Here is a 14,805-nt window from a genome sequence, read left to right as displayed (position 1 = left end):
TGTACTAAAATAAATATTTTTTTACATAACTGTATACCCATATCCATGAATCAAAGTATATATCCCATGAATATATTTTATTTTATCCAGCAAAAAAACAAATAGAAATACACAGAAAAACAACTGCTTTACCATCCGATAGCCAAGCACGGGCCCAGGGGGAAGGGGTGATTGGTGTGCACTTAGAGCAGGAGTGATTCTACCCTCCCCATTTAAGTCCATAGCGTGGGGGGTGAGGTTTGGGAGCACAGTAATGGTATCCTGGTCCATCTTACACTGGCATTGGAAGACTCAGCTTTTTCCCTCTGAGAACTGTTAGGAAGTGAAATATAATAATTAGTTTGTGTTTTTTTTTTTGTTTTTTTTTACTTACACGCATTTATAAGAGTGACACTAAAAGTTAAAATGTTAGTAAACAATCAAATTCCATGAAATGCACTGATGGGTCAGTTACTCACTGAACAATAAATTATAGTAAACTGCAAACAGAGTGGCAAAGATTAGGCTACAATAGTAAAGCCATGACTATGGTGGATTTGGAAAATGTTTCTAAATCAGATTTTTGGGCTAAATACTGCTCTTTGGTCCACTACCTTTCTGTGTTTAATAAACAGGTATTAGAGTTGCTCTTGACTTTTGTCTCACCCTGTATAATAATTTCATAATTTTGTGACATTTTAGTACCATAGCCTGCCTATTTTTCTGTGATCCCTTAGTTTTTCCTCATTCTTCAGGATGCTTTTAATTTCCCTAATTATTATTTTTTTTAAAACAGTTTTTTACTTCTCCCACATTATGACTTGTAAAAATCTCTATGAAAGAACCTGCCAATGGAGGGCTCACACCATAAAAATACTTGTATAAACAGGAAGACGCATAGACTGGCTGAATTTATATAGATAAAGTGCTTCCTACACTTTCATGATCCAGTGTTAGGCTGGAATGCTCGTTTTTCCACAAACTATGCATAGACATTCTTTAAGAACTTAATTTGCTCTGTAGCTTGTGCTGACAAGGTCCAAGAATCGGAGAAGCCCGTAGGGCCATAAATCTAATGCACGCCTTATTATACTGTGATCAAGATATATGGAACCTACAAAACCTGCACTTTACCTCTAGAATGCTACAGAAGAAGACCTACAAAGTGCTGATAAAGTTTGGAAGCAGATCCAGAAATGTATAGGTTAAGAGTGGGCAACCTTGGCACACTAGATGTTGTGAACTACATCTCCCCTGATGCTTTGCTAGCATTACAATTGTAAAAAGCATCAATGGAGATATAGTCCACAACATATGGAGTGCCAAAAGGTTTGCCTAGGTCAGCAGAAAACGGGTAAGGACAAGTACTTTACCTGAGTATGCAAAATATAATAAAACGTGTTACCTGGCCTTAGAGTGAACACATTTCACAATAAACCGGTAGATCAGTATTTAGGTAGATAAGAGACAGGTCAGGGTTCTCAGAACACAGAATGGTCAAGTGGAAAGTCAGGCCAATAACATTTATTCAGAATAGTATAAACACTATTAGTTTAAGCAGAAACCACAACAGGGCACTGGTCATTTGAAATTTTGCTGTTTTAGAGGCTGGGAATGTAATTGACGTAACCACACCCCTAAAACATCATGGAGTGGTGGCTATGTCCAATTCCGTCCTACAAAGGGGCATGCGAAAAGCATGAAACTGCAAGGGATGGGACAATGGCGGTCTGCCGGATCGGCACCACTCCCCACGGGTATCAAGGAGACTGCTGTACCCCTTACAAAACACACAAAACAGCATTTGAAGAGAAAGCATGGCATTGATGATGTCTAAAGCTTTGTCAGTTTTATGTCTACTCTAAGACCAAGGTTGATGAATACTTTGGCCTGAGATATATATCTGTTCCTTTGGAAAAGTAATTCAGCCCAAACCTGTGTTTGACACAACAGCAGATTTGTATCATTGGTAAATATGCTATTTACATTGTATAGAGCATTAGCAGCTTACCTCCCAGATAAGGTTTCCCTCTGTGTATCCTGACTATTTGCTAATCTTCAGTAAATAAGGGAGGTCTTTAATACATTTTTCAAACCTCTCCTTGAATTACAGCAAAAGTACAAACCCAAAACTATAACTTAGAAATCTACTCTAATTCAGATATTGTGAGGTTGTCCCAAACCCCCTTAACTGGTTTGAGGCTTTGTTTAGTTTCTAAAAAAAAAATTATGCTTATTTACAGAGTTATACATAAGTAAACGTAGGCACTACTTTTTTCCTTAGTTAATTTTGTCATTGACCCATGGTCTGTGTACTCGCCTCCCTCCAGTTCCAGATCATGTCCTGTAGCAGCGTGTCCCATATCCTCTCAGTTGACTCGCTCAGTCAACTTAGGTTCAGGTTACAAAGCATTGGTTAACTGGGTATATGTGTGATTTGACACGTATGACCAGCTATGGGCAAAGTATGTTATTTCTGGGCACAATTATCTGTAATAGCAAATTAAAGGTATGTAAAAAGCATCCTGTGGCCCAAAAATGGTTGGGAGGATTCGGAAGTAAAAGATTAACCCCTTAAGGACACATGACGTGTGACATGTCATGATTCCCTTTTATTACAGAAGTTTGGTCCTTAAGGGGTTAAGGAACCCTTTGGCTCTTAGTCAAGGGATCTAATTGTGACAGATCTGCTTTAACTGCGTCAACTCTGTTTCCAGTTTGGCTATTTTAAACTTAACGTTAACATTCACTTTGATTCATCTTGGATTGCCAACAATTTCCACTGTAATACACAGTAATGTTAGGCCTGACAAGCCTGCTGACCCCTGGGATAAAATGCAAATACACTCTCCTACGTCGCACAGGCAATCGTTGTTACTTTATTCCATGTGAACATCACTAACCTAGAACACACTGCCCAAAACGTGAGTTTCTTATTTTTTATCAACTAGACAGTTCTAGAATCTCCGATCTTGTGATAGCTTTAATGTTGTACAAATGGGAGTTTTATTTATTCAGCTTAGTGGTACACCCCCCAGTTTATCCCAGAGCTAAACTATATTTCTAGGAGGAATGGCACTGACACAGAGCTCACAAACATATCTCTGTCTCTATGACAATAGCCACTTAATTCCTGCTAGATCTCTTGGGTGGTTGATGGCTACCTGGTCATCTCCTGTCTTCGGTTGAACATGTTATTTCACTATAAAAAAAGTGACTTCTTCATCACCCAGTATAAATTCCCCAAATTTGTCATCATAATTCATAACGGTCTCTAATTACCTTTAGTTATATACAGGTAGAAGAAGTCAAAATAGAAGATGGTCTGCACCACTCCAGATACCACCGCAATCTGGTCATAGAACTTCTCAGTGTGGTAACGCCAAATCCAGTTAGCCAAGTAAAGCATGCGGTAAAGCCCCAGAAAAAAGAGGTAGTGAGTTGTAATGGATTCAGCTTCTCCTGTCTTGCTGATCATGAAGAGCTGTGGCAGAATGGCCACTGATTCCAGATAAATAGAGAAAGTCCATAGGATCTAAAACACAAGACAAAAAACAGACAATATAGAAAAGGTTATATTGGAAAAATCCAATAAAAGGTGTTGCAATTTTTTTCATTAAATATTTCATAAAGTTGTGTAACTTGGCAAAAGGTAGATCTCCACGGGTTGTAGACCATCATCATGCAATAAGGCTAGCAAAGCATTATGGAGGATGTTGTTCTACAGCAGCTGAGGACCTACCTATTGGTCACTATTTCTTGTTAATCGATATTCTTAAAAGAACGCTGCAAGCACCATAACCACAACAGTGTGTTACAGTGGTTTCGTGCTAGATGGGGCAAATTGTTTTTGACTTCTATTGACTTCCTAAATGGGGTATGCCATGCACTGCTGTCTGAGAATACCAGAAGTTCTTTGCCTGAGCCAAACTTGGTGGTGCAGGGTTTAGCCTAACAGGAAGTGGAAGAGGAGAGGCCGGGAGCAGAGCCAGGCAGACCCCAGGTAAGAAGTCAAACCATTCTAAAATGTTTTGACTACTTACATTGGAGTGGGACACCAGAGTACTCCTGGCATCATCACTGCTGTAGTGGTTATAGTGCTTGGAGTGCTCGTTTAAAATATGCAGAAGGTTTGGTGTATGCCTACAGGACAATAACCTAAAGGCCTTGTGTTAAAAAAAACATTACAAATATTATTTAATAGGATTTTTATAAAAAAAATAGCTTCTAAATTGAAAGTGTTTCCAGTAATTGATTTACTGTAACTTTATTAATGTTTGACATTAGAATGTCATTTATATAGTTATTCTATGTGTGTCTATGTAACACTACTGACATTTAAATAAAACATACCTCCTTTGACAGCCATTATTGAAAGGGCAATGTTATAGTTGAAGATATTTTTTTGCAAATCGTAAGCACCTTTGTGCATGGATACAGCGATATTAGGCCTCTTTTGCACCATGGCCAATGTCACCCCCTTTAGTTAATTTCATTACATCTCATTAACTCTTTGGGTTTACAGCTATGCTGCCCATTAAACTCAAACTACAAAAAAAAAAAGACACCCCAGAACTTCTCCTGCAAGTGTACCTACCTTGAGACGTTACACATCTCGTGGAAGAAGGCAGAAGTCATACATATTCAGGCCTTCTTTAGAGATGCTTTTAATGCTTTGATCACATTTTTAGAATTACAGGAAAAAGTTTCGTTTTGTTTTAATCTAGGGCCACATACAATGGGCACTGTCAAATAATCCTTTGGCTACGGTCTCGCTATTTTCCTATTAAGATTCCTAGCAGCTCCTCATTTGTACTTACAAACATTGAGTTGTTGTGTTTGGGTAGATCCCCATTATGAGGCCCAATGTCTACTTGTTATAAACTGATCCACAAATTCCCTCCTGTGGAGACCTGCTCATTTTCGGTTGACTGGGAAAAAGTCATAGTAGTGACAATAACTGGAGACATGTGGAAAGATACATTCTCCTGTAATAAGGGTATTTCTCATTGTTTTTCCCACATAGAAAAATCATCTATAATTGGAATATGGTCCGACCAGACTGGACCACTTAATCTGAATGACCGATGTTAGAGGTGCGCTCGAGCACCTGGATCTATGTAACATATTTGGTGGTCATGTGAAATAATTGCCTCTTTTTGAGTAGGAATTGACTGAGTGATAGTGTCAGTGACAGGTGAACCCTTCCCTTTTACTCATAATGTATGCTCTTCCTTTTATTTACATAGAATTTACCAAAGCTACTCCTACTGTAGCGTACCACATCCTTACATCGGGAATGCATATTATTACCACTGATGTGGAGATCAGATAGAACACCATCCTTACATTCTTTATGTGCCAAAGATCAGGCTTTTAAAGTGGGCCTGAGCATCTCAACTAACACTAGGTCTGGGGTGGCACGCAGGTAGGAGACATGGGATAGATATTGTAATGAGACTAGGGATCGACCGATATTGATTTTTTAGAGCCGATACCGATACCGATATTCTGTGAACTTTCAGGCCGATAGCCGATAAAATTTGCCGATATTCTGTACATTTACCATTTTGGAAAATAAAAACTATTTCTAAAGGTAAATGCACAAAATATACATGCCACGTGTAGTGGATGCAGTGTGTTTAGACAGGGGAGCTGTGTATGTTTGTGTAGTGGATGCAGTGTGTATTTGTCTAGTGTGTAGTGTGTGGGTAGTGTGCGTAAAGTGAATGCAGTGTGTGTGCATTTAGTATATACAGCATTCACTTTACAAAGTGTGTGTGTTTGTGTAGTGTGTGTGTATTTGTGTAGTGTGTGTGTATTTGTGTAGTGTGTGTATAGTGAATGTAGTGTGTTTATATAATGCAGAGTGTGTGTGTTTGTATAGTGTATGTATATAATGCAGAGTGTGTGTGTAGTGTGCATTATATAAACACACTACACAAACACACACTGAATTATATAAACACACTACACAAACACACTGAATTATATAAACACACTACACAAACACACTGTGTATATAATGCAGTGTTTATATAATGCAGTGTGTTTGTATAGTGTGTGTATAATGCAGTGTGTTTGTATAGTGTGTGTATAATGCAGTGTGTTTGTATAGTGTGTGTGTATATATAATGCAGTGTGTGTATATAATGCAGTGTGTTTGTATAGTGTGTGTGTCTATACAAACACACTGCATTATATACACACACACAATACAAACACACTGCATTATATACACACACACTGCATTATATACACACACACACTATACAAACACACACTGCATTATTATACACACACACACTGCATTATATACACACACACACCATTCAGACACACTGAATTATATACACACACACACTATTCAAACACACTGAATTATATACACACACACACTGAATTATATACACACACACTATTCAAACACACTGAATTATATACACACACACACTATTCAAACACACTGAATTATATACACACACACACACACTATTCAAACACACTGAATTATATACACACACACTATTCAAACACACTGAATTATATACACAGTGTGTTTGTGTAGTGTATGTGTATAATATGTGTATGTGTGTGAGGGGGCATTTTTTATGAAATTTTTTTATATTAAATTTATATATTTTTTTACATGTTTAATTATTTATTTTTGTTGTCCCCCCTCCCTGTTTGTTGCCTTGCCAGGGAGGGGGGTCAGTGGCAGTCAGTGGCATTGGCTTAGCTGTGGTCCTGGGGGGGCGGGCAGCAAGCGTTTACTCACCTCCCAACAGCTCCTCCAGCTCCCCAGTGTAAATCTTGCGAGACCCGCGGCCGTCAGAGCTGGCCGCGGGTCTCGCGAGATTTACACTGGGGAGCTGGAGGAGCTGCTGGGAGGTGAGTAAACGCTTGCTGCCCGCCCCCCCAGGACCGCCGGGCTTGTAATGAGCCTGGCGGTCCTGCGAGGTATTATCGGCAATATCGGTATCCCTATTGGCCGATACCGATATTGCCGAAAATACCGAATATCGGCCGATTATATCGGTAAAACCGATAATCGGTCGATCCCTAAATGAGACCTGGCCTAACTGCTAATGACGTGCTGCACAGATAGATATGACACAACCCAAGTCAAACCCTTACTATTTTGACTTCCCTCTTAGCAATTCGTGTTCCGATTCCAATTAGAATTCCTGTTATACTGTTTTGATTTGGATTGCATTACTTACTCGCAATGCCTACTGACACCATATTCATTTTGCTAATGACATTTGCTGACCAGAGTTCTGTTTGTCAGATATGTAATGCCTGGCTGAGAACCTCTTGCAAATCTGTACTGCATATGTATTGTACCATGTTTTAATGTTACAATGTTATTCTTTATTTTATGTTTATCTTTTATTTATGTCAAGTGGTTTCATTCTTCCGTTATATCATGTAGACAGTGGTTGTCTTCTGTATGCCATGACTATACTTAACTAAACTCTCAATAAAGTACAATAGAATAGCTTCACTTCTGCTTTTCTCAAACGTCTCTCATTTGCAAAACTTTCTTTATAAAAGTAACACCTTTGTATTATTCATTTGTACTTTATGAGAGATAAGCAAAACATTCCCCTGTATACTCCCATAATGTATTGTGGCATCTTGTTTTGCCATCCATGTATTAAATTCTATCCAAAATCTCCCAATGAACTCTAGCAGCTGTGCTGAAGATACAGGTAGCTATCAGCCAACTCATGATCAGCATATTTATGTGTCAAATAATGTATGTTTTCGGCTTACACAGAGCTGTGCTTTCTGACCCTTTTCTGTTGTAAGAAGCACCCTAGTTTGGATTAGTCACCAATTGCTGTGGGGGTGTCTGAAAGGAGCCCGGCTGACACATGCACAGCCTGACAGTTCTCTGCCATGGTAACTCAAAACAAAACCTGCAGGTGCCTCCACTACACACCATATAAACACCAAAGGGATGGCTTGTACATCATTTCCTCATTTAGGTATAGCAGAGCCCTACCAGCTCCATACCGTGCCGGTAACCTCTGTCTCTTGTTAATCTTCCACTAAATAAATTAGAGTCAGATGTATCTGCAATGTGTATGCCAGGTATATGTGTTAATATGTTTATATGAAACCAAAGAAAACTTAACCCGAGTATCAGGAGTATTCCTTTTCATACTTGCAGTGAAAAGCCTTGTTTTCTTCAAATCTGTAGCTGATGATGCCTGGGAATCATTATTAACTCATCATGTCTAATCTTTGTCTTAGCATTGAATGAGACTTCAAGTTAGCCGGACAAAGGTACTGTATTATAATTACTCTAAGGTCAATAACCATGATAGATCGATATATTATTATTCAATATATATTTTTGGAGCCCTGGTAGTGCACCCGGCTAAGAATATATATATTGCAGCTTGAGTGCAAGGTATTGTAGCCTATATATATATATATATATATATATATATATATGATAGTGTGCTTTTACTGTTTTTCTACATATTGCGAGAAGTCAGTGGAAAATGGTATACTAACAGAAACATCAATAAACGTTTTGGTTTCTATTCCGGGAGCCATTTTAGAATAAGCTAGGCACCCTAAGTGGGGGGTCAAACGTTTTGTAGTCCATTATTCATTTCTTGTACAAATCTGTTGAACATACAGCATCTTTGTATTTATTTAATTTTTTTTAATGGAGAATGTACACCACTTGGTTAAAGGGAGAATATTTTTTCCTGCATGTATATTTTCTATAGGTCCCTAATTAATTAGAGCATCCCTACCATTTTCATTGGTCACTCTGATCTTGAAGACCGGTGAGTTCAAATATTACTTTAGACCAGGTGTAGGCAACCTTTGGCACTCCAGATTGTCTAGACTACATCTCCCATAATACTATTACAGCCATGATGATGGTCAATCATCAGTGGAGATGTCGTCCAAAACATCTGGAGTGCGAAGGTTGCTTACCCCTGTTTTAGACAATTGGCTTCTCTCACCTCTAGAGGAGTAAAGTCATAATTCTCTAGGAAAGACAGTCCTATGACAGGCACCAGGAGAAATTCCAGCCGGAATGTGTCGTTCTCGCCATCGTACGTCTTAGATAATCTGATGTAAATCAGGTAAACTGTGATATAAGCACACAACAAAAAGATGACCTGAGGTAAAAAGACAAGAGAATTGATTAATACTACTGTATTTCCTAAAGGATCCATCCCTCATTCATACAATTTATTCTTTGTAATTTCTTTATTTATACAGTAAGCAGTTAATTTATACTGATGGAAATAAAGCCAAAAAAGGTTTGTGTAATTGGTATTCAAATATAGCATAGGTATAGGAGGCATAACAACATATTGTAGCAGAGCGACAAATTGCAGAGACTATTTAATAAGTCCATATAATTAAATGCCAAGAAATCCCTTAGCCCTTTAATTAGATTTATATTGTGCTAATATATGCTTCATTAATCAAATGTATACTGTGTTTCCAAAAATCTGTGTCTAGGGGGTTTGGTACTGAATTGTGAAACTGAGTAAAGATTTGGAGGGAATATAGCCAAAAATAGCAAATCTCTGAGGTTTATTCACTAAACTAAGAATTGATAAGGGAAATGCAAATTGTTTGCCAACATAGCTGTACTAGAAAAGTAGTTGATTTGGAGATTGTATCGTTTCCTTTTTTTGTGTGGCTATTTTAGATTGAAATGTGCAATTCCCCACCATTCCTTTTAGTGAACACTTCCCTCTGTGTAAATTGGTAACTAATAAGTTCACCACTAGTTTAAAAAGGTAAATTGAGTGGCACACATATTTGAAACTACACGTGTAAGAGGTACATTTAGTTATGGAATATGATGTTCGCAATTAGCTCCCACCATCCCTCCCAAACACGATGCACCCTCTCCTCTACACAGAAGTAATTTCTTTATCATTGCCTCCCTCACGTTCAGTTAATGCTCGTTATGAGTTACACCAGTGACTTCCCTCCCACATTCACTTGATCTTTTCCTCCCTGTCCTTCTTTAGTACAAACCCATTGCCTTCATTTTTCCTCACCTTCATTACAGTATTGTAGATGGAAATAAATGAGGTTAATAAATCCAGATATCTTGTGGTAAATACCACTGCAAACAATAGCTGGCTTTTCCCAGAGATACCTGTTAAACAGAGACAAAGAACAACAATAGGAAGGGTCAGTCACAGACGTATAACTTTTCTAAAATGTTTGAAGCATAGATAGGATTATAAGTACGTATCAGTCTATTACTTCATATAGCACCAACACAGACCAAGCCCAGAAATAATAATGTATGTTAATAGTTCAAAGAACACTCTGGGCACCACAAAACTCCATAGAGTTATGTTACCAGGAGGTCTGGGCCGCCATATTGCCATAAGCGTTTTAACGGTTTATGACTGGTTTAATCCTACAATGCCCCTTGCTCCTTTGTCATACATTTTTCTCAATGGGAAGCCCGTGATAGACAGTGTGTCAGCCTATCACGCTCAACCTATCACTGGGCCCGGTCTGCGGCTTCCACGATGCTTTGATTACAAAGTTTTGAAAAAAAATGACAAAACACAGCAAATGGGCATAGGATGAGGGCCAATCATTATGAAAAGGTCCAGGACAAGCAACGCCACCAACGTGAACAGGATTTATCACTTAGATCAGCTTGCCAGAATATTGAACTCTAGCACGAAAAATATTCTCTTACTGTGGCCAAGAGCCTTATTTCACTTAAAGGACACCTGTCAGGTCAAAACTATTTTTTTAATATAATAATCCTTTCATCAAGTATTGAAAGGAAATCAATTTAAAAAGAAAAAAAAAAGAGAGATAAATCTCTTCCCTACTTTTAGCACATGACAGGCACCTTCAGCCATATACCTGCACCTTGAGTCACACAGTGTTTGAAACCAGCAGTTAGTCTTTGTAGGGAGTGATACAGCGAAAACCAGAGATTCTAACTGTTGGATTCAAACACTGTCTGACCTAAAATGCATGTGTATAGCTGAAGGATCCTGACATATCCTAAAGTTATTGAGGTGTATTTCTATTTCTTTTTACATATACTTAACTTAAAAAAAAATAGTTTAAAAACTTGATGAAAGAACTATTATACTAATAAAATAGTTCTGAGTGCCCAGACTGCTATAAGTCCGCAATCCGTACCTGAATACAGGCAATCTGTGCATAAAAAAAACAGGCATTACTGTAAGTTCAAAAAATATGTTACCATGAAAATCACATTTTGTGTTTTATCAAGCTTAATTTTGTTTATATACCCACTGCATTTTTTTGTATAAACTGCAGATATGACTTGGCATGGTAGTTACAGTATAACCTTAAATCCATTCCTTTTTTTTTTTGGATACATATTCCAAATGTAAGATTTATCAAATTTCTGCGTGGACAATAATGAATCAAGTTTAAAGGGGATTGTGCCCATCATAAAATTGCTTGTGTTAACCTTTTTTTTCAAATGTTGTTTGTGATTTAATTAGCTTAGAGATCCCAAATCTTTTTAAAGATTCAGTGAGACAGTCCATTTTCATGGACCCTGTTCCTGCTTTAAGTTTTTTTTTTTTTTTTGGTCTGGTCTCATAGTTAGTAATTTCCTAAATATTCTGCATTGGTTCTCATTAAATGCGCTTGCTACTGCTCAACATCATTGGACATGACAGTGCTTCCGCTATCAAGGGGCAATGACAGCCAATCAGCATCAAGAGCCAGATGATGATGGCTTTTTAAAATGGGATTAAGCTAGCATTTTTTTTTATATCCATAAAGTAAGTTAGGGTCGGCTTCTCTCACTTTTTCTGAACCACCTTGTAGTACATTTTTACAAGCACTGCTTTAATAGTTTGCCCTTAATAATGACTCCAACGTTAAGTAAGGTGTTATGATATAGGATATATTTAAAAAGCCATTACAAATAACACTTTCACATATATTAGTTAATGTTTAGAAAACCTTAAAGTGGAACTAAATCAGCCCATCCTATACATTTGTGGCTGATTTTTTAATTTTATTTTTCTCTTTCAGGTTTGTTTATTTACTTAAGTTAAAACGTTAAGTGAATTCAAATTTAAAGGTGCACTCAATGCACCAAAACAACTTTATCTAAATTAAGTTGTTATGGTGCCAGGAGGCACCCAGGCGCACTCTTGCCCCAAAAAGTTAAACTGTCCTCAAAACTTACCTTTTCCAGCCAATTTTGAGCATGGGGAGTCACTGAGTGGCTGAGACCTCTCTCAGCCAATCAGCAGCACCCCTGCCCGGTGGCACTTCTACCTTCATGAAACTGAAATTTCAAAAGTTGGATGCCGCCTGGGGGGAGCTGAGAACAGCACTGTAGGCAACTTCGGGGTTAAACTGAGGTAAAATTTCTTCCGTGGGCCTCCTGGCACCATAAGGTACATTAACAACATTTATTTAGATGAAGTTGTTATGATCCCTAAACAGTTCCCATAGGGCCAAAATAGCTGAACTGAAATAGCTTACAGTTCAGCTAGTTTTACCTAAAATCTGAAATTCACTTTGAATTCTCACTTTAGTAAATAAAAAGAGAAACTTTTATTTAGTAAATAAATGAATGAGAAATTCTAAAAAAACTAAACAAAAAACAAATTAGCCAAAAAAGTCCAGCCTGAATGAAGAAATATAATGGATAATTATGTTTGTTTTAGTTAGATCCTTCTGAAGTATTTTGGTAACCATCCTCTCCAGAAAGGCCTGAGGGGTATATTCAATAAACCAGGAATTTTTGTAGGCTTTTCAATATTTGATGCCAAAATATCTGAGTATTGCAGTACGCAACGATACTTTTTCTATTTGACTAACATAATATTTAAAAGACAAGCTGTGTGTTCATCCTCTCTTCCTCAGGTCTGAATCAACATTGATTAATATGATAGCATGTAATAACTAATGTTAGTGGGATGGGGGCCAGTGTAAATTTGCTCTTCCTATAGCAATTGTCAAACTCAGAAAATAGACCGCACAGTCTTTCAATGTTACACTATCTCCATATCAACACAAGTGAGTGCTGTTATTATTATTATTATTATTATTATTTACATATATATTTTACATTTAGAGTATGGCTTAAAAATTGCTTGAACCAACAATAGTTTCTACTTTTTTTTTGCCGAACCACAGAAATAAATAACTTTGCATTAACTTTAACATCAATGATGATATACATAAAATAATTAGAAGAATGGAACTATTTTTCAGCAGTAAACACCAATGTCCCTAATGCAGAAGAAAAATTAATTTAAAAAAATAAAATAAAAAAAAGCACCCACCCACCCACACCCCCCTACTACCACTACTACTGCCATTGGGGTTTACACAGCAGACAGTGAATTCACAACTTTTGGGTTAAAATAATCAAACTGTAAAACACTCCAGTTCATTGAATTTAAGTTGAATGTTTTTCCTAAATGCTTATTCAATGAACCCCCAACGGATCTTTTCCAACTTTGTTTCTTTTCTCCCAAATCTCACTCACTATATCTCTTGTATCATTACAGTGCTTTGTTCTGTTGGACCCCTTCAGAACCCGCTCATACTCACCAGCACATGACTTTGACTTCCACATCTTCATCAGCAAAATGACCATTGCTAATAAGTGGGACACATCACCTAATATCCTAAAAATATTCATTTTATCTGATGCACTGCTTCAACCTCTCTCAAAAAAAAAATTAAAAAAAAAAAATACCTAAAACCAGCTCTGGGCTAAATTAACGTTAGTTTTCACTAAAATCGAAGTTACAGAAAAATTAACTAATTTCACTCTGCAACAGTGAAATGTATCTGATCAGTAAAATGGCAGATGCCCACGCACAATTTGTCCCAAGTAAAAACAAGTTTTAAAAAAAACTAATCCTAGAAGTTAACCATCCAGCCTCACTGGCAATATAGTTTAAACAGGAGGAGATCTTAATCGTTAAAAGTACATTAAAAGTGAACATGTGATGATCCAGGGCTGGTAAATATTGTCCCCATGCAGAGGGCTGCAGCACAGGGGTATTCTGCGAGGTTGCCCTGATAGATACCCAGTGATGGGAGGGAAAGGGGATCTTAGATGGCTGTTGCTGACTCCCCATAAGCTGGTGACGTGGCTGCAGTTTGCATGGCCAGTGGGGTAATGCAGGCAGGGGGAGGAGAGGTGGGGACTGGGAGGAGTAGGAGGAGGTAATTAGGGATTGAGGATGTATTGCTCCTTCACTAGTTTAAAGGAGACTATACAAAGTATCCTCCGACGAAAAAAATACTGACTCAGTGGGATCCTCCCATTCTGCCACAGCAGCAGTTTTTGTGAAGCAGTGGCACACAGGGGGAGTCTTATAGAAACACTCAGTGGATCCTCTGATTCTATAGAATCTTTAAAATTCCATAGAATCTTCAGAAAAAGGCCTCAAATATACAGCCACCTTGTCTGGCTGGGTTACAGATCCCTCCACACTCATTCAGGGCTCCTGAGCATAGCCTGATGACTAGGTTTTTTTTTTTCCACAAACACAAACAGCAGGATTTTTTTTTAAATGCTGCTTTTACATCCTGGAACATGGTGAAAAGGATAACAAAGTATAATTATGGTCTGTTTTATTTTTAAATGAAATACAGAACAATAAATATTTTATTGTAAACTTTACAAAACATTTTTCACGTGTTAAATATTTAAAGAAAACTGTATTATTAGTTAAAACATGTTTTATAAGTATCCATAACAATTTTTTTGGGTCACATTCATAATTTACAATAGTAAACCAGGGCCGTCTTTCCACATGGGCACGCTGGGCACTAACCCAGGGG

General features: G+C 37.6%; 1 protein-coding gene across 1 annotated transcript; it reads right to left on the bottom strand.

The window, feature by feature from the left end:
• Positions 1-62: 62 nt before the first annotated feature.
• KDELR3 (KDEL endoplasmic reticulum protein retention receptor 3) lies at positions 63-14,141 on the bottom strand. Its single transcript, XM_063426447.1, has 5 exons — positions 13,561-14,141; positions 10,032-10,132; positions 8,973-9,131; positions 3,262-3,514; positions 63-312 (listed from the first exon to the last, which is right to left on the bottom strand). Exons 1-5 carry the CDS (start codon positions 13,649-13,651, stop codon positions 272-274), a joined length of 645 nt encoding a protein of 214 aa, XP_063282517.1. The 5' UTR covers positions 13,652-14,141; the 3' UTR covers positions 63-271.
• Between the last annotated feature and the right edge of the window lie 664 nt (positions 14,142-14,805).

The sequence above is a fragment of the Pelobates fuscus genome, chromosome 7 (genome assembly GCF_036172605.1).
Source record: "Pelobates fuscus isolate aPelFus1 chromosome 7, aPelFus1.pri, whole genome shotgun sequence".
NCBI lineage: Eukaryota > Metazoa > Chordata > Amphibia > Anura > Pelobatidae > Pelobates > Pelobates fuscus.
The sequence above is the reverse complement of the archived record's forward strand: the minus strand, read 5'-3'. Positions and strand labels throughout refer to the sequence as shown.